This window comes from Cnephaeus nilssonii (assembly GCF_951640355.1).
Source record: "Cnephaeus nilssonii genome assembly, chromosome: 6".
NCBI classification, from domain to species: Eukaryota; Metazoa; Chordata; class Mammalia; order Chiroptera; family Vespertilionidae; genus Cnephaeus; species Cnephaeus nilssonii.
Genome location: NC_137077.1, coordinates 48,828,116 through 48,850,138, shown reverse-complemented (window position 1 = coordinate 48,850,138; position 22,023 = coordinate 48,828,116). Strand labels below are relative to the sequence as shown.

General features: G+C 38.8%; 1 protein-coding gene across 5 annotated transcripts in view; it reads left to right on the top strand.

Annotated features, from left to right (window-relative positions):
• Positions 1-22,023, top strand: part of TFCP2 (transcription factor CP2) — a 52,350-nt gene that overhangs the window by 24,561 nt on the left and 5,766 nt on the right. For 4 of the 5 annotated variants that reach the window (XR_013813655.1, XM_079774061.1, XM_079774060.1 and 1 more), the window contains exons 3-14: positions 2,270-2,346; positions 3,199-3,304; positions 7,052-7,158; positions 9,847-9,999; positions 10,785-10,895; positions 11,436-11,524; positions 13,178-13,226; positions 13,630-13,723; positions 14,520-14,610; positions 18,766-18,887; positions 19,335-19,477; positions 21,897-21,948. Coding sequence is in view for 4 of the 5 variants with exons in the window: in XM_079774061.1 (XP_079630187.1) it covers positions 2,270-2,346; positions 3,199-3,304; positions 7,052-7,158; positions 9,847-9,999; positions 10,785-10,895; positions 11,436-11,524; positions 13,178-13,226; positions 13,630-13,723; positions 14,520-14,610; positions 18,766-18,887; positions 19,335-19,477; positions 21,897-21,948 (1,194 nt within the window). In the remaining variant the exon portion in view is untranslated. The remainder of the gene's footprint in view (positions 1-2,269; positions 2,347-3,198; positions 3,305-7,051; positions 7,159-9,846; positions 10,000-10,784; positions 10,896-11,435; positions 11,525-13,177; positions 13,227-13,629; positions 13,724-14,519; positions 14,611-18,765; positions 18,888-19,334; positions 19,478-21,896; positions 21,949-22,023) is intronic. The other variant, XM_079774062.1, reaches the window with a different exon arrangement.

Sequence of the window (22,023 nt, the reverse complement as noted above, 5' to 3'; positions counted from 1 at the left end):
GTTTTAGTTTTTGCCCTTTGAGTATAATGTTGGCTGTAGGTTTGTCATATAAGGCTTTATTTTTTTTAATTTTTTTTTAAAAATATATTTTATTGATTTTTTACAGAGAGGAAGAGAGAGGGATAGAGAGTCAGAAACATCGATGAGAGAGAAACATCGATCAGCTGCCTCTTGCACACCTCCTACTGGGGATGTGCCCGCAACCAAGGTACATGCTCTTGACCGGAATCGAACCTGGGACCCTTGAGTCCTCAGGCCGATGCTCTATCCACTGAGCCAAACCGGTCTCGGCAAAGGCTTTATTATGTTGAGGTATGATACCTCTATTCCCATTTTGCTGAGGGTTTTTATCAAGAAAGGATGTTGGATTTTGTCAGATGCTTTTTCTGCATCAATTGATATGACTATGTTTGCATAAACTCTATGTTTTAGTTTCCTTATCTGTAAAAATGGGATTGATGCCGAAACCGGTTTGGCTCAGTGGATAAAGCGGCTGCCTGTGGACTGAAGGGTCCCAGGTTCAATTCCGGTCAAGGGCACGTACCTTGGTTGCGGACACATCCCTAGTAGGGGGTGTGCAGGAGGCGGCTGATCGATGTTTCTCTCTCATCGATGTTTCTAACTCTCTATACCTCTTCTTTCCTCTCTGTAAAAAATCAATAAAATATATGTTAAAAAAATTAAAAAAATGGGATTGATAATACCTTAGAGAGAGTTGTGTAAATTAAATGATACAATGTGTGAAAACATTTAGCACTGTGCCTAGCATATAGTAAAGAATTGTAGTTGTTGTTACTAATACTAATAATATTATATTCTTATATATCCAACCAACTGAATTTTATTCCTTTTTTTTTTTTGCCTCTAAGGCAATTTATGGAAGTTTCTGCTTTTAACAACTACCTGTCATACATCCATAAACAAGATATTTGGGGGGGATACAAACTTTCATATGATTCTGTCTATACTCTCTCAAGATAGACAGGTTGTTACTAAGTTTTACTCTATCCTTAAGTGATTGGAAACCCTTCTTTTTCTATAGTGTGTCTGGCACTTCTAGATGATGCTGGCAATAATGCGACAATGATGATGACAGCTTACATTCATAGATTCATTAAGTGCCAGGCCTTGTTTTACATGCTTTATATGTATTAAGGCATTTAATCCTGTCAACAGCCCTGTGAGAAGAATTACTAAATATTCCCGTTTTGAGGCTGAGGCAACTGAGGCAAAGATTAAGAAATTTGAAAAGGGCACACAATGGAAGAACCGGTTTTTTTTTTGTTGTTTTGTTTTGTTTTTAAATATATTTTATTGATTTTTTACAGAGAGGAAGGGAGAGGGATAGAGAGTTAGAAACATCGATGAGAGAGAAACATCGATCAGCTGCCTCCTGCACGCCCCCTACTGGGGATGTGCCCGCAACCAAGGTACATGCCCTTGACTAGACTCGAACCTGGGACCCTTCAGTCTGCAGGCTGATGCTCTATCCACTGAGCCAAACCAGTGAGGGCAAAAACCGGGTTTTTAAACCCAGGAAATAGCTTGGCTTCCACCTACATTAAATTGAGGAAATGGACCAGGGCTTATGTATGTTTTTATCCCACACAAAATCTAACATTACTTTCAAAGCTCCAAAAATGTTGCTAAAAATGCCTTTTTTTGGAAGTGGGGGTGTGGAGAAAGAGGAATCTTTAATCATTCAGTAATTCCAAATCACGATCTGTCTGAGAGAAGAATATTCCTTGGGGTATTGAAGGGCGGTGGTGTATTCATTCGTGTGTGGGCCATTTTCTAGCCGTTCCAAGGCTAGAGCTTATTCTGGATACTTGGATCCGACTTTGGCCCCTCAGTTTACCTGCAGGCAAACGGTTGGGGGAGGGGGAAGCACGCCACAGCCTATAGTGTCATGGGAGTAAGGGGTTTCTCATCTCATTCCTCTTACAGCACACAGGCTCAGCTCCCTCTTGGGTGCCCTCAGGTCCACTGAGCACCCACTTCTTCCCTGAGCCTCCTGCCTGAGTCTGGACGCTTGGATGTTTCTGACAGTTCTTTCCCCCATCCCCAGGACTCACGTCCTTCAGCCCATCCAACAAAAGTGCGGTGGCCCCATACATTAGATTCTTCAGAGAACACTGCTCTCCTAAAATTCAACTCGCTGCTGCCACCATGAACCAGAGGGAAACTCTCCTCCCAACTGAGTTTTTTCTTTCTGAATTTTGCAAAGTTAATTACGATGAATGTAATACGTAGTTACTTTTTCTTCCAGGACAGTCTTATGAAATCCGAATGCTAGACAACAGGAAACTTGGAGAACTTCCAGAAATTAATGGCAAGTTGGTGAAGGTAAAAGAAAATAAAAAACATCCTTTTTATTGACTCTTTGTAACATTATTTTGCTTCGATAAAAGGCTTGGTGATATCTTACCTGCTACAATTTGCTGGCAGAATGTGGGGTCAGAGTGAGCCCCTCTAATTGACATAGATTTTTCAGAGCTTACCACTCCATGTCAGGATAGTTTCGTGGCTCAGTGAAATTCTTTTCAGGTGGAATACAGTAACATCCTTGAGATCTTGAGAGAAGTTCCCCTTTCTCTTTGGATACTTTGTGTGGTGTTTTTTTTGCAAGGAAAACAGAAGCTAGTGTTGACGAATAGCAGTTTTCTTTGTCTAGACTGATGGTAATGAATTCACAGTACAAATGGGACAGAGGAGTTTGGGCAGCAGCTGTGAAAGATGATAAGAAGGATATTAATAAGCACCTCCGAAAAGTAAGAGTAATAGAAGTAAAGTTGATGGAAATAGCTGTTACCTGCTCTGTGTTTATATGGTGGGTTAGCAAGCAAGGGCCTTGGTGAGTTTTCGATACACATCTGAAGAGCCAAGCCAAATATTACATGGTAGCAGTAGGGGCATGTAGAAATGCTACTGATATGAGTCCTTTATGCTTAATTACCATCAGAACTGATGTTCCAGCCAAATATGGTACTGGTTCATTGTAAAGATTATATCTGAGCAATTACAAAATTTACCTTGAATTAGAGCTTGGTATGGTGTGGGTCTTAGAGTGAAATAGGTCTTAAAAATTTTTTAGCTTGTATCTAAAAACCAACTTGGGGTGACTTCTGTAATTTTTTGTTTGTCAGCATTGATTTAAAAGGAATCCTGTTATCATTTGATTTTGTTGCTTCCTTTTAGAGTATATTCCGTGTAGTGTTCCATGACAGACGGTTACAATACACTGAACATCAGCAGCTAGAGGGCTGGAGGTGGAACCGACCTGGAGATAGAATTCTTGACATTGGTGAGTTAAGAGAATCTATTCCCAGGAAAGGCCTATAAACTATGGCCTGAGAATTGGTGTTCTTGAGTTCACTTTGATTCAAAATGTTTCAGGGGCTCAATTAGCATGTACTTAGAAGTGGTTATTAAGTATAAAAGCTTACTAGTATGATGATACCAAAAGTTAGAAAGTGGAGACACTTCAGTTCCAGAACAATCATATTCATTACTTCAGGGTGATTTTTATGTTGTTTTTATTTCTTTTTAATTTAGTTGTGGTGCCGAAACCGGTTTGGCTCAGTGGATAGAGCGTCAGCCTGTGGGCTGAAAGGTCCCAGGTTCGATTCTGGTCAAGGGCATGTACCTTGGTTGCGGGCACATCCCCAGTAGGGGGTGTGCAAGAGGCAGCTGATCGATGTTTCTCTCATCGATGTTTCTAACTCTCTATCCCTCTCTCTTCCTCTCTGTAAAAAATCAATAAAATATATTTAAAAAAAAAATTTAGTTGTGGTAAAATATACATAACATAAAATTTTAATTATTTTTAATACATAAAATTATCCAGTGTTTATCTTTTTGTGATGGGCTTATTACACTTAGCATAATCATCAAGGTTAATTTATGTAGTAGGATGTGTCAGAACTACTGACACATTCCTTTTTATGACTGTACTAGAGACCTGATGCATGAAATTCATGCAAGAATAGGCCTTTCTTCCCACGGCGGCCGGCACTGGCTTCCCTCTGGCCACCGGCAGGCACCCGGGACTCGGGCTTTCCTCGCAGGGCTTTGTCCGGAAGGTCATCCGATCTAATTAGCATATTACACTTTTATTACTATAGATAATATTTTATTGTATATAGATAGCAAATTTTGTTTATCCATTCACCCCTCAATGGATGCTTGGGTTGATTCCACCTTTTGCCTATTGTGAATGAATAATGCTACTATGAACCTGGGTGTGCAAATACTTATTTCAGTCTCTGCTTTCAGTTCTTTTGGGTGTATACTCAGAAGTGGAATTGCTATATTATATGATAATTCTATTTAAAATTTTTTGAGTAACCACCATACTGTTTTCCACAGAGGCTATACATTTTACGTTCCTATCAGAATTGCACAAGGGTTTTAATTACTCTACCTCCTTACTGACACTTATTTTCTATTTTTTTAATATTAGCTATTCTAATAGATATGGAGTGGTATCTTATTGTGATTTTGATTTATATTTCTCTAATGATTAGTGATGTTGGGTATCTTTTCATGTACATTTGTATATCTTTGGAGAAATGTGTATTCAAATCCTTTGCCCATTTTTTTAAATTTTTTTTATTTTTTAAAGTTTTACATATGTCTCCTTTTTCCCCAATTGACACCCCCACCACCACCACCACCACCACTAGCCATGCCATTCCCACCCCGGTCACCTTTGCCCATTTTTGAATCTGGTTGTTTTGTTCTGTATATATTCTGAATGTTAAACCCACATCAGATATATGAGTTACAATATTTTCTCCCATTCTGTGTAGGTTGTCTTTTCACTATTGATAGTGTCCTTTGATGGACAAAAGTTTTAAATTTTAATATAGTCCACTATATCTTTTGTGTGTGTGTTTTCTGTGCTTTTGGTGTTATATCTAAGAAATCATTGGAAAATCCAGTATCATGAAGTTTTTCCTAAGAGTTTTAGGTTTAGGTGTAGATATTTCTTTTTAAGGAAGGAAATTCTTGTTTGTTTGTTTGTTTGTTTGTTTGTTTTGAGAGAGAAAAAGAAACATCAATTTGTTGTTTCACTTATTTATACATTCATTGACTGCTTTCTTGTATGTGCCCTGACTAGAGATCGAACTCGCAACGTGGGTATATTGGGATGATGCTCTAACCAACTGCCCTACCCGGACAAGGCAGTATAGATCCATTTTTTAAGTTAGTTTTCATGTATGGTGTAAAGTAAGAGTCCACCTTCATTCCTTGCATGTGGATTTCCAGTTTTTCCAACACCATTTGTTGAAAAGACTATCCTTTACCATTGATTGGCCTTGTCACCCTAGTCTAAAATCATTTTGCCATATATATGAAGGTTTGTTTCTGAACTCTCTATTCTGTTCCATTTGTCCATATATTCATCTTTATGCCTGTACCACACCAGTTTTTTGTTTGTTTGTTTAATCCTCACCCAAGGATACTTTTTCCATTGATTTCTAGAGAATAGAAGGGAGGGGGAGAGACAGAGAGAGAAACATTGATGTGAAGAGACACATCGCTTGGTTGCCTCTTTCATGCGCCCCAACCAGGACTGGGGATCGAGCCCGCAACCCAGGAACATGCCCTTGACCAGAATCAAACCCAGGACCTGGGTTTAATATGCTTCAATGCTCTGTCCACTGAGTCAAACTGTCTAGGGCTCACACCATTTTTAATAATTGTAACTTCATAGTAAGTTTTTTTTCTTTAATTTTTATAGGGATAGAGGAAAGGAGAGAGAGAGAAACATCGATTTGTTCCACTTATTTATGCATTCATTGGTTGATTCCTGTATGTGCCCTGACCGGGGATCAAACCTGCAGTCTTGGCGTATTGGGACGATGCTCTCACCAACTGAGCTACGCGGCCAGGGCATGTAGGAAGTTTTGAAATAAAAAAGTATGAGACCTCCAATTTTGTTACTTTTCAAGATTGTTTTGGCTATTACAGGTCTGATATTTTGTTTTGAGTAGTGTATAAAAGGGCCAGGTTTTGCCCCTAAATTCCTCAAAGTTCTTTTATTTTACTAATACCTGAGAGCTAGATTAGTGCTTTGTCTTACCTTAAGTAAGAGGCCTGGGATTAGAATCTATGTCTCTTGGTTTGCAGTTCAAGTTTTTCTACCTTTCTCCACAGAGTAGAATTTGTTTTTCTTAAACCATGGCACAAAAGGGAAAGATCTTTACAAATATGCACAGGCTCTCTTCATAAACGTACTTTGAATCCCAGCATCTGTGTCTTTGATCTCTTATTGGTTACTATCTCCTATTGGTAAACATAGTTAAATCTGAGTACTACTATATTTACCTGAGAAAGCACTGGTTCTCATACAGATATCCATATAATAAAATTGGCTGTAGGATGAATCCAACACAACTAACACTGTGGAGTGGGATCCACTTAACGCTTTCTTTTTTAAATCATTGATACTAAAACAGTATAGTTAGAGCACAGTTATAATAATATCAGCCTGGCTTTATCTCTTAGTTTGAGTATTAATAGAAGTCAGGGAATGGTATTTGAGTTTGTGCTATATGGAATGGAATGCAAAGTTCTACTAAAGCCCATTCATTTTTGCTTACCTCTTGAGTATAAGATGTGTCACTCTGCTATAGGATTATTTGATGACTTTCCCACTTCTATCTGTGATACAGTACTTTATGCCTTTATTCAGACACTCTACTTTATCCTTCTATAGCAATACTCTTAGTGTACTTCTAGCAGTAACACTAATCTAAAAACTAAGTGAAGCAGATTATGCTACAATTTTCATGACACTAGAGCTAGTGTGTAGACTAAATCTATTTTTAAGTAGAATTAAACTTTTTAAAATAGAGAAAAGATACTCAGAAGCAAAGTATTTAGATTAATGTTAGCTCTATTCAAACCTCTTTCACTGGCAAAAAGAGGTTTACATAAAAATCTTGGTGACTAGGGACCAACAATACCTGTATAAGAATCAGTGCTTTCTTACTTAAACCCAGTAGCACTCAGAATTGTTCAATGAATACCATTTGTTTCTCAGATATCCCAATGTCCGTGGGTATAATCGATCCTAGGGCCAATCCGAACCAACTAAACACAGTGGAGTTCCTGTGGGACCCTGCCAAGAGGACATCTGTGTTTATTCAGGTAAGGCATTGCAAATGGGGTTCCAGTTATGAAGAGCGTCTCTTACGCCAAATTTGTTTCTTAAAGAATAAAACATGTTGAGTTGGAAATCTTTACAGGGCTCCAGTATGACTCTCAAGTGCAGACTCCTCAACATGTTCCTGAAAGCAATGAGGAGTTTCTTAATTGCTCTTCTGATTTCCCCAATTTATGCATTTGTTCCTCCCCAAAATGCTTACTAACGGCTACATAATTCAAGGTAGGTCAAAAGTAGGTTTACAGCTGTTCCTTTGGAAAATAATACAACAATTAATAAGTAATATAAGAATACACTTTGTGTTTTGCATACTCACAACTGTAAGCCTACTTTTGCCCCACCCTGTATTTTATTCTGGATGTACCACAACTTATCTAATGATTATTTAGCATTGAGATTGTCCTAATTTTTCACTGTTATCCATAAGGTTATTTTGAACATCTTTATTTGTAAAATTTGATTTGCATATATGATTATCACCTTTGGGTAGATTCCTTGAAAATTCTTATTTGTCATCATGATAGCTAATAGTTTAAGTGGTTCCCATGTTAACACTTTGTATACATAATTTTATCTAAGATTTTCAACAATAATCCTGTGGAGTAGGACTAGTCCTTGACACTTAGAGAAGTTAATAACTTACCCAGGCTAGTATTTGGTCAATCAGAGTTCCACTGTTCAGATTCACCAAGGTCTTAGACTTTATGCAGAAGCCAGGCAAACTGTTTTCCTCCTATTGCCAGCCTTCATATACACTATTTCCCCAGCATACTAGTAGATGGTGCCTCCACTTGCTAAAATCCATCTAAAAGTCCAGGAAACTTTTACTAACAGAAATCATTTCTCTTTTATGTTAACTCTGTATTCTCTGAAGCAGTTCATTAATTTGATTCCTCACAGTAGCTTTTGTTAGCATTAGATATATTGTTGTTGTTGTTAATCCTCACCCAAGGATATTTTTCCATTGATTTTTAGGGAGAGTGGGAGAGAGAGGGAAGACAGAAAGAAACATCGATGTGAGAGAAACACATCGATTGGTTGCCTCCTGCAGGGTCCCTGACCAGGGCCCGAACAGGGAGGAGCCTGCAGCCAAGGTATGTGCCCTTGACTGGAATTGAACCCGGAGCCCTTTGGTCAGCAGGCCGACACTCTATCCACTGAGCCAAATTGGCTAGGGCAACATTAGATCTATTTTGTTTGCATTTGTAAATCATTTAAGTCTTCCTTATTTCCATCATTAGAATACCAGGTGTACCGGTTAATAATGCGGATTTTGTAATCAAAGAAAACACGATAATTTCAAGAGAAAATTCAAAAGTGCTTTATTCAAAGTAATGTCTATTGCTAGCTGCACATTTTCCCCATCTTTCAGGTAATTTGTGGATACCGTCCAAATAGAACTTTTCTTGTTTTGAGGCAAACCATTAAGAGACCAAATTTTCCATGTCTTCGTACGTTTTGAAGTGCCACTTCAAAAGTGGGTGTGCCATCGATGGGAAAAAGTGGTAATCTGAAGGAGCAAGGTCTGGTGAATATAGCGGGTGGGTTAATACTTCCCAGGCAAGATCTTTTAACATGTCTTTAACTGGTTTTGAAGTGTGTGATGGTGCATTATCATGAAGCAAAATAACTTTGACATGTCTTCTGGAACATTCTGGTCATTTCACGATCAAAGCGTGGTTCAAATTGATTATTTGTTGTTGGTAGCGATCAGTATTAACAGTTTTATCTAGTTTTAGAAGCTCATAATACACCACCCCTTCCTGATCTCACCAAATGCAGAGCATTGTCTTCTTTCTGAAGCAATTTGGCCTTGCAGTCTATGTTAATGGTTGCCCTGGATCAACCCATGATTTTGTACATTTGGGGTTCTCAAAATAAATCCACTTTTCATCGCCAGTCACAATTCAATGCAAAAAGACTTACTTTTGTGCTGTTGAAGCAACATTTTACTGATGACTTTTCGGTTTTCCATTTGTCTTTCGTTCAATTGATGTGGCACCCATTTTCCTTCCTTTAAAATCTTTCCCATTGCTTGTAAACTATCGGAAATTGTTTGCTGAGCAACATTTAATCTTTCTGCAAGTTGTTTTTGAGTTTGACATGCATCTTCTTCCAATAATGCTTGTAATTGTTGGTCTTCAAACTTTTTCGGTTGACCTGGACATTCTTTGTCTTTCACATCGAAATCATCACTTTTAAAGCATTTTAACCAGCATTCACAAGTATCTTGAGATGGAGCATGTTCACCATAAGCTTCCCGAAGTATTACGATAACTTTTTCTTCAAAATAAAGTAATGAATTAAAACTTCCCGCAAATGCTCTTTTTTGGCACGAAATTCGACATTTTAAGCGTAAAAATATCTATGATGTTAACACCTTCAGAAATTTTGACATATGAAGTTTTGAAGTTTGCTGTCAATACAACAAAATAGCATACACATCCAATTGCATATATATCAACATATGTGTAATTCCATCTATTGAAAAAAATCTGCATTATTAACCGGCACAGCTGGTATAAATTCTTCAAGATAAAAAGAGTAATAGTTGTTTTTGTAGTTGTTCACAATGCTTTTGAAAAGTTTTGCTATTAGTAGTTGCTCAAAAATGTTGTTGACTGGTTTGTCTGGCTAGCAGTACTGAAACCTGGACATTGTCTTCTCTTCAGGTGCATTGTATTAGCACAGAATTCACCATGAGGAAACACGGCGGAGAAAAGGGAGTGCCATTCCGAGTACAAATCGATACCTTCAAGGAGAATGAGAACGGGGACTATACTGAGCACTTGCACTCAGCCAGCTGCCAGATCAAAGTCTTCAAGGTATTCCTGGGCATTGTGGTGGCCCTTGGAACTACTTGCCTCGTCTTTCAGTTGTAACATTTAGTCACCAAGTCAAAAAGCCAGCTTGTTGTTTTGTGTGTGTGTGTGTGTGTGTGTGTGTGTGTGTGTGTGTGTTCCAAAAACAAAACTATGAAAACTCATGGATTTTCATTGAATGCTCTTAAAGCCTGTTAAAGTGATAAGCTCTTTTAAAAACTCACAAAAATTATGAAAAGTGGACAGTTTTGCTTACATTTATACTTGATCTTCTTTCCTTATTTTGGTCTTTATCACGTGGATAAATATGTTCTCATTTAAAAAGATTCATTAATACAAAGGTATTCTGAGCACAACACTGACGTTCCCCTTTATCACTCCTACCCTGACTCTCCAACCTCTGCCCACAGGTAACCACTGTTATAATTTGGTGTGTATGTATCCTTCTCGTCCCTTCTGTGCTTTTATGTACACATGTTCATAGGTATACACATATTTTCTTTTCTTTCAAACATAAATGGGATTATATGGTATGAACTCTTTGAGGCTTGCTTTTTTCAGTTAACTGTGTGCTTTAGAGATCTTTCCATGTCCATAGTTATAGATCTCCTATTCTTTTTTAACTTCCTCAAACATTTAAATTTCCTATTTTCAGATTTATATGCAATTATGCATTTTGTCTTTATGTCATTAGAATATATTTTTGTATCACTTGTGACTGTTTACATTTTTAGAAATAATACTGTTGGGTTGAGGGTGAGTTTAAAATAAAGTATTTCTCATTTCAGCCCAAAGGTGCAGACAGAAAGCAAAAAACAGATAGAGAGAAAATGGAGAAACGAACACCTCATGAAAAGGAGAAATATCAACCTTCCTATGAGACCACTATACTTACAGAGGTAAAGGATTTATTTTGGTGACAATTTTAATCAATATTTTTTACTCTTTTAAAAAAAATATTTCTTTATTGATTTCAGAGAGGAAGAGAGAAGGAGAGAGAGATAGAAACATCAATGATGAGAGAGAATCATTGATCGGCTGCCTCCTGCACACCCCCCACTGGGGATCGAACCCAGGCGTGTGCCCTTTGCCAGAATCGAACCTGGGACCCTTCAGTCCGTAGGCTGACGCTCTATCCACTGAGCCAAGCCGGCTAGGGCAATACTTTTTACTCAAGAAAAAATCCAATCAATTACATATATCAAATCATCATCTTGTGATTTACCTAAAACTAATATAATGTTATATATCAGTTATATCTCAGTTTTTAAAAATTGTTTTCCACCCGTTCAAAATTTTTTTGACCTCTTAATTATGGGGGGCTCTGAAGAATTAAAATTTACTTTTACTAATCAAGATGTGCCATTTAAGTAAACATGTTTTGGTGGAACATTAGGGTCAATTATACTTTTTAGTATCTAAGTTTTCCTTTGTTGTAGTGTTCTCCATGGCCTGAAATCACATATGTCAATAATTCCCCATCCCCTGGCTTCAACAGTTCGCATAGCAGTTTTTCCCTTGGGGAAGGGTAAGTCTGGGAAATGAAATTAACTTGTGTCTGTCCTAAATGTGTATTTTTTATTATCTTTCTATAGACAAGGTCTTTCTAAATCAATCAGTACTTCTACTTGGTCAGGCTTTGATGGACTTACATAGTAACTGAGGTTTGAATTACCTTCAAAGACACGGAAGGTATTTTGTTTTTTAACACTGTCTGTGTCTATGTAAGGCCTTGTCTCATAGAGGAGAGTGCACTGGAATAGGTTAGACTTTGTTGCCATGGCAAGCTCCAATTGCATCAGACAGTTTTGATCATCTGCCAGAGTGTTGCCGGTAAGAGACTGAAAGAGTTTTATATACCCCTTTCTCTTATTTTTTCCTCCCATTAGAAAATCACTTTTACGGTCAGTTTTTAGTGAGTCAGGGACTGATTTTCTGGGCTTTTCACTTCTCCCTAGAACTGCTTTTTTTGATTATTTCACTTCCTGATCATACTCTCACCAGATTGGTCATCGGAATTGAAACACAGTTGTACAAACATTAATATCTGTTTTGTTACTTATTAAGAATGATCCTAACACCTAATTAACATGAATTGCTGCTAATCAGGAGAAGAAAGTTGAACATGATAGCTAAAGAGTGTCTTATCACCCTATTAGCACGTATTCCACATGGGCCATATTGAAATTTCAAATAAGCTGTGAAATGTGTGAATATATTGCTTGGTTGTAATGTTTGTTTTTAATTTATTTAGGCTCTGTGTTCAACCTATTTCTGAAATATTTCATTAAGGTGGCTTAAATATTCAACATGTATCAATTAAGAATAAAAATAGGTAGAAGTTGTAGAAAGAATAGTTAACTAGGGCCTTGAGATAAGTTACTAAATTTGAAGACTGAATTTGAATTTTGCAGTTAAGGCCAAAAGAAAAAGAAAAAAATACCTTTTAGGAAAGAAAAATCTCTTATTATTCACATGGATTATTCAGCCTACTTATAAGCAATTTTAATTATTATATAGGATTTAAGAGGGTTTTTTCCCCCTTTTTGTCATGTACTTCATTATTAGGCTCAAATTTCCACTCATAAAAAAAGTAAACATTAGGGAAGAGGGACAGTCTGTAAAACAAAAGGAAGTACAGGGAAAAACCTACGGTATAGAAATAGCCCTTGGATTACAAATTAGATAGCACTAATTTTTGAAGCTGTTTTAAAAATAATTATTGTTTTTATTATAAAAAATGTGGGATCCCATTGCATTTTATAAATCTTATTCTAATATTTTTCTGTATGTCTGTACATTTATATATTTGATGCAGTAATATATTGATTACTTTTATATTCTGACAGTTTATATTCTAATAAATTTATATTAAATACTGTTTATGCCCTAATTTATCTAATAAGTCACAACTTACTGGAATCTTGATCCCCCCCCCAATTTCTCCAATAATAATAAAATGTTGCAAATGTCATAGCTTCTCCCCCTTTAGCCCTCCCCCCAAAATCTTTACAATGAATTAGTAGATAATAGAAGTATTAGATCCAAGAATAAGAGTGTTTTATGAGAAAGCACAGATTTCTTTAAATTCCTAGTTTAGGACTTATTATGAGAGTAAAGAATGATGATGAACCTTAGTATGTGTCATGGACTCATCCTTTCATTATAAATGTTTCTTTAGAAATGGTTCACCAAACCACCAGCCAGAGCCGCCCCCTCCAGTCACAGATGTAAGTCTAAAGTTAAATGTCAGTTAATTGAATGTCTGATAGTACTTTGATGACTGTGCAGTTCAGTAGAAGTGTCCAACTTGTAAGGAGTATTCATTCATTCATTAAACAAACATTTATTGAATTTTGACTATGAACAGATACTATGCTAGGGACTGAAGATATAAAACAAGTAATGCAGGACCCTTGTATTTAAGGAATTTACAATCTAGTGGGGAAGATAAGGATGGAATTCCATGGGTATCTTGTATGGTTAGAGAAAGAAGACTGATGTACAAACAACTTCCAAGCAAACTAGGCCTATTTGAGTGTGGGTTTGTTTGGCTATGTGTTACCTAATAATATTTACCTTTTTTAAATTCACCCTATTTAGTTCCAAAAAATATTGCTTTCTCTCTTTCAGAACCTCTTGCCAACAACCACACCTCAGGAAGCTCAGCAATGGTTGCATCGAAACCGGTTTTCTACATTCACAAGGCTTTTTACAAACTTCTCAGGTTAAATTTGCTTGTCCTTTGTTTTCTCCAGCATGGGATATTCTTTTATATTCTAGGGCCTTCTGGTATCCATGTGAGGGTGTGTGTGTGTGTGTGTGTGTGTGTGTGTGTGTGTGTGCTGTGAAATACTTAAAAAGAAAAATCTCTTAGTTTAAACTCACTTTAATTTTAAAATATTTATTCTTTATAACACTTCACATAGTATTTTATCAAGGAACATTTCGAGGTAGTCTGAAATTTCCTCTTGATATCACTATATTGTATTTTATTTGCACATTCCACTTTTATTTAATACCTTCGGTTACCAGGTATGGTAGGAATACACAGATGTATAAGACATACATATTTCCTGATCATTCATTATCTAGTATCAAAAAAATCAAATCAAAATACCACGGCCCCCTCCCCAAAAAAGGGTAAACAAGTAGTTGTGATGTAGTAGATACAAAGTTAGGCATTTAGAGGAGGGTCTGGGGTTCGGAACATGTGTGATGCATGAAGAATGAGGAGGAATCTGTTGGTCAGACAGTGAAGGTTAATTCAGGCAGGAGGAGCAACTTCTCATTAGACATCATCATTATGATGAAAACATAGGGTTAAGTGGGGAAGTAATTGGGTGGGAATTGAGGTGGAAGATGAAGCAGGGGCCAGGTCATGGAGGGCCTTACACACCATGCAAAAGATTATGGATTATAACATAGTAGTAATGAGGTGTCCTTGTAACTGAGCCCATTTTAATAGTCATTAACAAAGAAAATCTTTGCCTCTATCACCCATTTTCTTATATTTATTTCAGGGGCAGATTTATTGAAACTAACTAGAGATGATGTGATCCAAATCTGTGGCCCTGCAGATGGAATCAGACTTTTTAATGCGTTAAAAGGCCGGTATGTGATTAGTGTTTAGTGTTAAAATATCAGTGAGATTGGATTTCAAATGGATTTGGATTCAGGGATTCTTCACAATTTTTGTTGCATAGCTAAATGCATCTTGTCAAAACATTCTATTTGGCCAAAACCGGTTTGGCTCAATGGATAGAGCGTCGGCCTGCGGACTCAAGGATCCCAGGTTCGATTCCGGTCAAGGGCATGTACCTTGGTTGCGGGCACATCCCCAGTAGGGGGTGTGCAGGAGGCAGCTGATCGATGTTTCTCTCTCATCGATGTTTCTGACTCTCTATCCCTCTCTCTTCCTCTCTGTGAAAAATCAATAAAATATATTTAAAAAAAAAACACATTCTATTTGAATGCTAACTATGTACCAAATAAACAAAGATGAAAAATATCCTTTCTTACACTTGATTCAAGGAATTCCTCATGATATCCCATTTTTTATTTTCACATAGTTTTTTCATTCAGTAAATATTCATTGTCCCTATTATGAGCCATTGGGCTCTGGGGATATATTGGTGAGCAAAATAAACATGGATACTACTTTCTAATGGAAAGAGAGATAAAGATATAAACAGTATTTTGGTTAGTGATAGTACTTTGAAGTAAAACAAACAAAAACAAGGTTGTGACCTATAGAGTACCCAGCATTTGGTTAGAAAAGATCTTTCTGAGGAGGGATTATTTATCATCTACAGCCACACCACCCTGATTTTGGAAGCTAAACAAGGCCAGGTCTGGTTAGTACTTGGATGGAAGGAGGGATTATTTAAACTGTTATGAGAAAATGAAACTATGAGGGAAGAGCCTTCTAGGCAGAGGGAACAACAGATGTTAAGGCTCTGAATTCAGTTTTAGCTAGAAAAGAGATCATTCTTAAGTTTGTACAGGAATTGCTTAAGTGGTCTTCTTACAAATATTATTTATAATACAGAGAGTGACTTATAGACCCATTTTGTGATTTCCAATTTCCAATAGGTACTAGTAATATTAATGGAAAAAACATACAGGTCAATACCATAAAACCAAATCAGTTACTAAATAATGAAACAGATTGTGTAGTATTTGTGTTTGTACATCACAAGAGTTATCAGGTTGGCTATAATCTTGAAAAATTTTAAGGAAAGAGGTGAAATTCAGGAGTAAATTAGTTGGAGAAAAAGAATGGATATTTCATTTTTACATGTATTATCTTAAAGAGCACTAAAAAACAGGAAGCAGTGATGGAAAAAAATTAAATTAAATTAAAAAAAGAAAGAAATAGGGAGCAATAAGGTAATGAGATAAAATAGGGTTATCAAAGAAGTAAGAACAGCACTAACTGGTTTTGGCACCTACCTCAGTTGCCCACATGTAGAGGCAACCAATCGATGTGTCTCTCTCACATTCATGTTTCTCTTGCTCTCTGTCTCTCCCCCTCCCTTCCACTCTCTCCAAAGAAGTAAGAACAGAAAGAAGGCTTAGGCTACTTAGGTTTTTGTGTGTTTAAAAAACATTTTTTTTAATCCTCACCTGAGGATATTTTTTTCCATTGCTTTTCAGAGTGGAAGAGAGGGAGGAGAGAGAGAGAGAGAAAAAAACCATCAATATGAGAGAGACACATTGACTGGTTGCCTCCTACACATGCACCTGCAACCCAGGTACGTGCCCTTGACTGGGAATCGAACATGAGACCCTTCAGTGTACAGGCTGACACTCTAACCACAGAGCAACACTGGCCAGGGCTGGCTCATACATTTTGAATATAGATGATTCCTGACTTATGATGGCTCGACTTATTATTGTTCAACTTTATGATGGTGTGGAAGTGATATGCAGTCAGTAGAAACTGTACTTCGAATTGTGAATTTTGGTCTTTTCCTGGCACAAATGATAAGTAGTATCTATCTATATATATAAAAGCCTAAGCAACCGTTATGACCAGTCGACCAAATAACTGATTGACCGGTTGCTAGGATGACGCACTGACCACCAGGGGGCAGACACTCAACACAGGAGCTGCCCCCTGGTGGTCAGTGTGTTCCCACAGCCAACCTCCTGTAGCCGGCCAATCTCCCTTGGTCCCTTCCCCCAGCTGGCTCCAATCAGCCCGATCTCGCCAGGTCAAGGGACCCCACCTGTGCACGAATTTGTAGTAATACAATAATGCTGAGCAATGGCAGTAAGATAATTTTGCGCTTCTGTAGGCTCATGTAAGTGTTCTGATCATGTTTAAGGTAGGCTAGGCTAAGCTATGATCTTTGGTAGATTAGATGTATTAAATGCATTTTTGAGTTATGACATTTTCCATTTATGATGGGTTTATTGGGACATAACCCCATCGAATGCTGAGGAACATCCATATTTCTAACCTGTACATCAAAGGTCACTAACTCAGGTGACTACAGAGGTCACATGTAAATGAGTGACAGTCAAGCCTGGGGTGTACTGAAGAATGCATGCCCCCTACGAGAGAACAGCTGATTGTTATCTTGTTGTCTTGTGGAATGAGGGCTTAGGATTGCCAGATCTGATTTTTGAAAAGCCAAAATTCAGAGGTTTACACTGAGTGGCCAGATTATTATGATCTCTGAACGCATAATAATCTGGCCACTCAGTGTGTGTGTGTGCACACGCGCGCACACACACACACACACACACACACACACACTAGAGGCCCAGTGCACAAAATTCGTGCACGGGGCAGGGGAGGTGTGTCCCTCACCTCAGCCTGCACCCTCTCCATTCTGGGACCCCTCGAGGGATGTCCGACTGCCCTCTCACAATCCAGGACTGCTGGCTCCCAACCACTCGCCTGCCTGCCTGCCTGCCTGATTGCCCCTAACCGCTTCTGCCTGCCAACCTGATCACCCCCTAACCACTCCCCTGCCAGCCTGATCGACGCCTAACTGCTTCCCTGCCAGCCCGATTGCCCCTAACTGCCCTCCCCTGCTGGCCTGGTCGCCCCTAACTTTCCTCCCCTGCAGGCCTGGTCGCTCCCAACTGCCCTCCCCTGCTGGCCTGGTCACCCCTAACTGCTCTCCCCTGCTGGCCTGGTTCCCCCCAACTGCCCTCCCCTGCAGGCCTGGTCCCCCCCCCAACTGTCCTTTCTGTAGGCCTGGTCACCCCTAACTGCCCTCCCCTGCTGGCCTGGTTCCCCCAACTGCCCTATCCTGCAGGTCTGGTCCCCCGCACTGCCCTCCCTTGTAGGCCTGGTCCCCCCGCAACTGCCCTCCCTTGCAGGCATGGTCCCCCCCAACTGCCCTCCCCTGCAGGCCTGGTTCCCCCCAACTGCCCTCCCCTGCTGGCTCGATTGCCCCTAACTGCCCTCCCCTGCCAGCCTTGTCGCCCCTAATTGCCATCCCCTGCTGGCCTGGTTCCCCCCAACTGCCCTCCCCTGCAGGCCTGGTCCTCCCCAACTGCCCTTTTCTGCAGGCCTGGGTCCCCCCCCCACAACTGTCCTCCCCTGCAAGCCTCGTCACCCCCAACTGCCCTTCTCTGCCAGCCCGGTCACCCCCAACTGCCCTCCCTTGTAGGCCTGGTCCCTCCCAACTGCCCTCCCCTGCTGGCCTAATCACCCACAACTGCCCTCCCCTGTTGGCCATCTTGTGGCAGCCATCTTGTGTCCACATGGGGCAGCCATCTTTGACCACATGGGGTGGCCATCTTGTGTGTTGGAGTGACGGTCAATTTGCATATTACTCTTTTATTATATAAAATATATATACATATATATATATATGAGGCCGGGTGCATGAATTCGTGCATGGGTGGGGTCCAGCCAGCCTGGCCAGGGGAGGGGACATGGGCGGTTGTCCAGCCTGCCTGCTGGTCAAACTCCTGGTTGAGGGGACAATTTGCACATTAGCCTTTTATTATATAGGATATACACTGAGTGGCCAGAATACAGAATATTATGCGTTCAGAGATGATAATAATCTGGCCACTCAGTGTATATGGTGCCTTCTGTTGAAAGGAATTCAGTTAAATGCGCGCCCCCATATACAAACACACACGGAAGCTAATAAAACAGGTCAAATGAGCTGCATTAGCCCTTGGGCTGCCAATTTTCAACCGTTGCTCTATAGTGTTAGCATAACTACACGAGTTGTCCCTTAAAATGTGCTTGCTGTGAAAAATATAAGACTAACAGCTTTTTTTCTCTCTCACTAGGATGGTGCGCCCAAGGCTAACCATTTATGTTTGTCAGGAATCCTTGCAGTTGAGGGAGCAGCAGCAGCAGCAGCAGCAGCAGCAGAAGCATGAGGATGGAGACTCAAATGGTACTTTCTTCGGTAGGTCATTCAGGACAAGGCCAGGAAAGATATGAAAAAAAGGTAAAGAGATTACTTACAAGCATGTGTGATAGGAATTTATCAAATAACAGATTTAGAAGAAATTTGCCAGAAGTAATGGTAATAGCTTGAGTTCCTAATATATGCCAGGCACTATTCTCAGCACTTCTTTACACATTTGAATTTTTACTAGTATCTCCTCTTTGCAGTAGATTTTATTGTTATCTCCCACATTTAGGTTAGGAAAATGAGGCTTAGGGATCTTAAGTAACTTACTCTCAACCGCAAGCAAGTGGTTGAGTCAAGACTCAGGATTTGACTTTGAGTCCTTCAGAAATTGGGCATTCCTAATGATCAGATTACCAGTCAGGGGCACAGATAAGAGCAGATAAAGTTTAAGAACAGATAAACTTTGTACTGACTGCCATTGCTCTCTCCTTTTTGCAGTGTACCATGCCATCTACCTAGAAGAACTGACAGCTGTTGAATTGACAGAAAAAATTGCTCAGCTTTTCAGCATTTCCCCTTGCCAGATCAGCCAGATCTACAAGCAGGGGCCAACGGGAATCCATGTGCTCATTAGTGATGAGGTAGATTTTCAGTACAGCTGAATCACCAGGTGACAGTGAATTTGTCAGGGCATATAGCAGGAGCAAGAGCAGTTCTATTGGGGCAGAGTGCTCTGTTTTCTAGACCAGAGGTTCCCAGATGTTTTTGCTTGATTACCTACTAAAATAATTTTTTTTAATATATATTTCTTTGCACATTTTTAGGGACTTAAAATTTTTACTCTTAAGTTTATTTATTTTTATTTTTTGTTAATCCTCACCTGAGGATATTTTTTCCATTGACTTTTAGAGAGAGTGGAAGGGAGGGGAGAAGGGGCAGAGAGAGAAAAAGAGAGAGAGAGAAATATTGATTGGTTGCCTTCTATACACACCCTGACGGGGGCCTGGGATTGAATCTGTAACCAAGGTTTGTGCCCTTGACTGGGAATTGAACCCGAGACCCTTTGGTCCGAGGGCTGACCCTCTAATCATGAGCAACACGGGCCAGGGCTTTTTTAAGTTTAAATGAAGTTGCAAAGGATGCTATTTCTGGGGATATTATATGACATTTAAAAAATGAAATGGTGCCCTAGCCGGTTTGGCTCAGTGGATAGAACATTGGCCTGCGAACTGAAAGGTCTCCGGTTCAATTCCGGTCAAGGGCACATGCCTGGGTTGTGGGCTCGATCCCCAGTGGGGGACTTGCAGGAGGCAGCCAATCCATGATTCACTCTCATCGTGGATGTTTCTCTCTCTCTCTCTCTCCCTCTTCCTTCCTCTCTGCAATCAATAAAAATATATTAAAAAAAAAGAAAAAGAAATAGTTGCCTGGCTGGAGTGGCTCAGTTGGTTGAGTGATGTGTCCTATACACGGAAAGGTTGACAGTTTGATTCCCGTCATGGCACATACCTGGGTTGCAGCATGTTTGGAAGGCAACCAATCATTGTATCTCTCTCTCTCACTTCCTCTCTAAGCATGTCTTCAGGTGAAGATTAGAAAAACAGTTTTTTTAATAAAATAATTCTGAAATGGTTCCTTCACTGTTCTAACTATATTCCATGTAACCTAAATACAAGTGATTTAATACCATCATCTGTTTAAAAGAAATATATGAATATACTTTTTAACAGAATTTTTATATAATTTCCTTGAATTCATATTTATATTTACTTCTCTATATAATTTTATCTTAACATAACATTTTTATGCTTGAACATTTTTTATTAATTATTTTATCATATTTAATTGAGACAAACATTTGCTTCAACAAAAAAGTTGTTTCAGGCCCAGGCAGTGTGGCTCAAGTGGTTGAGCATTAACCTATGACCCCAGGGGTTCACGGTTCAATTCCCTATCAGGGCACATGACTGGGTTGTGGGATTGATCCCCAGTAGGGGATCCCCAGCCCATCAATGATTCTCTTTCATCATGGATATTTTCTCTCTCTCTCCCTCTCTCTCAAAAAAAAAAAAATCAATAAAAAATTTGTTTCAGTAAAATTGATAGATTATTTCTTCTGACTAGAATTAACATTATTAATTATACAGTTGATTAAAACAATATAAATGTATTACATGTTTTGACGAGTAATTATTAAACATTAAGAAAAAATTTATTATAAATGCATCTAATAATGAGATGGATGGGATTGTTTGATTCCCTACCCCCTGTCTCACACACAATTAATTCATCTCTAGATGAATACTACCTATAGCATGAAATAAAGTTCAGCATCAATTCCATCTGTTTTTTCCTCTAGATGTAAGTGTTGTGGAACCTGGTTCATGTTTATTGACCAATAGCAATGGATGGGGTTTTGTTATGACAACATTGCTCTATTTTTTTTAACTTCTGAGTTATGTGCCAAAAATTACATAGTATTGTTGTCAAAATTATTGTGAATCATCTGTCACTTGACAATTTGTGATTAGGTCACTCCAGTTCTGGTGAAAAGAAAGAATTGGTAACCATGTGACCCACTAAGTCATTAGAGTTTACAGTTGCAGTTATACTGGGGCATTCTGGAACCTTTTATACTCCAGGGCAATGCATTTTGGTAGGATTCCAGGAAGGTGAAACTCATGCCTTTATTTTATAAAGTGGGGAAAGGGAGTTTGAGAAGGAAAAGTGAGAAAGGAAAACTGAAGAGGCTTTCAGGCAGTTTTAGAAAAGAGTAGATATGGAAGTGGGAGAACTAGGGGTCAGTTCTCGCATATGGGCCTCTCAGTGTCTGTGTGCCCCTGGGAAAGTCTTGGTGTTAACCCAGGAAAATGCTCCAATTTTAAGATCACTGTTTTAAACGACTTCACTTTTAAAACTTAAAAACTAAATGGGAGAAAACAAAACAAAGGATTATTTTTCACTCAAATCTAAATATTATAAAAAGCCACATAAGCAAAATAAATACAACAAACCAAAGTTTTTTAAATCAGCAAATTTTCTTGCTTTTTTTTTTTTCAGATGATACAGAATTTTCAGGAAGAAGCCTGTTTTATTCTGGACACCATGAAAGGTAATAAAATAGTAAAACAAATACCTTTTTCTAAGGAGCTTAAGAGGTTTTTTTTCATACTTCTTTGAGGAGAGA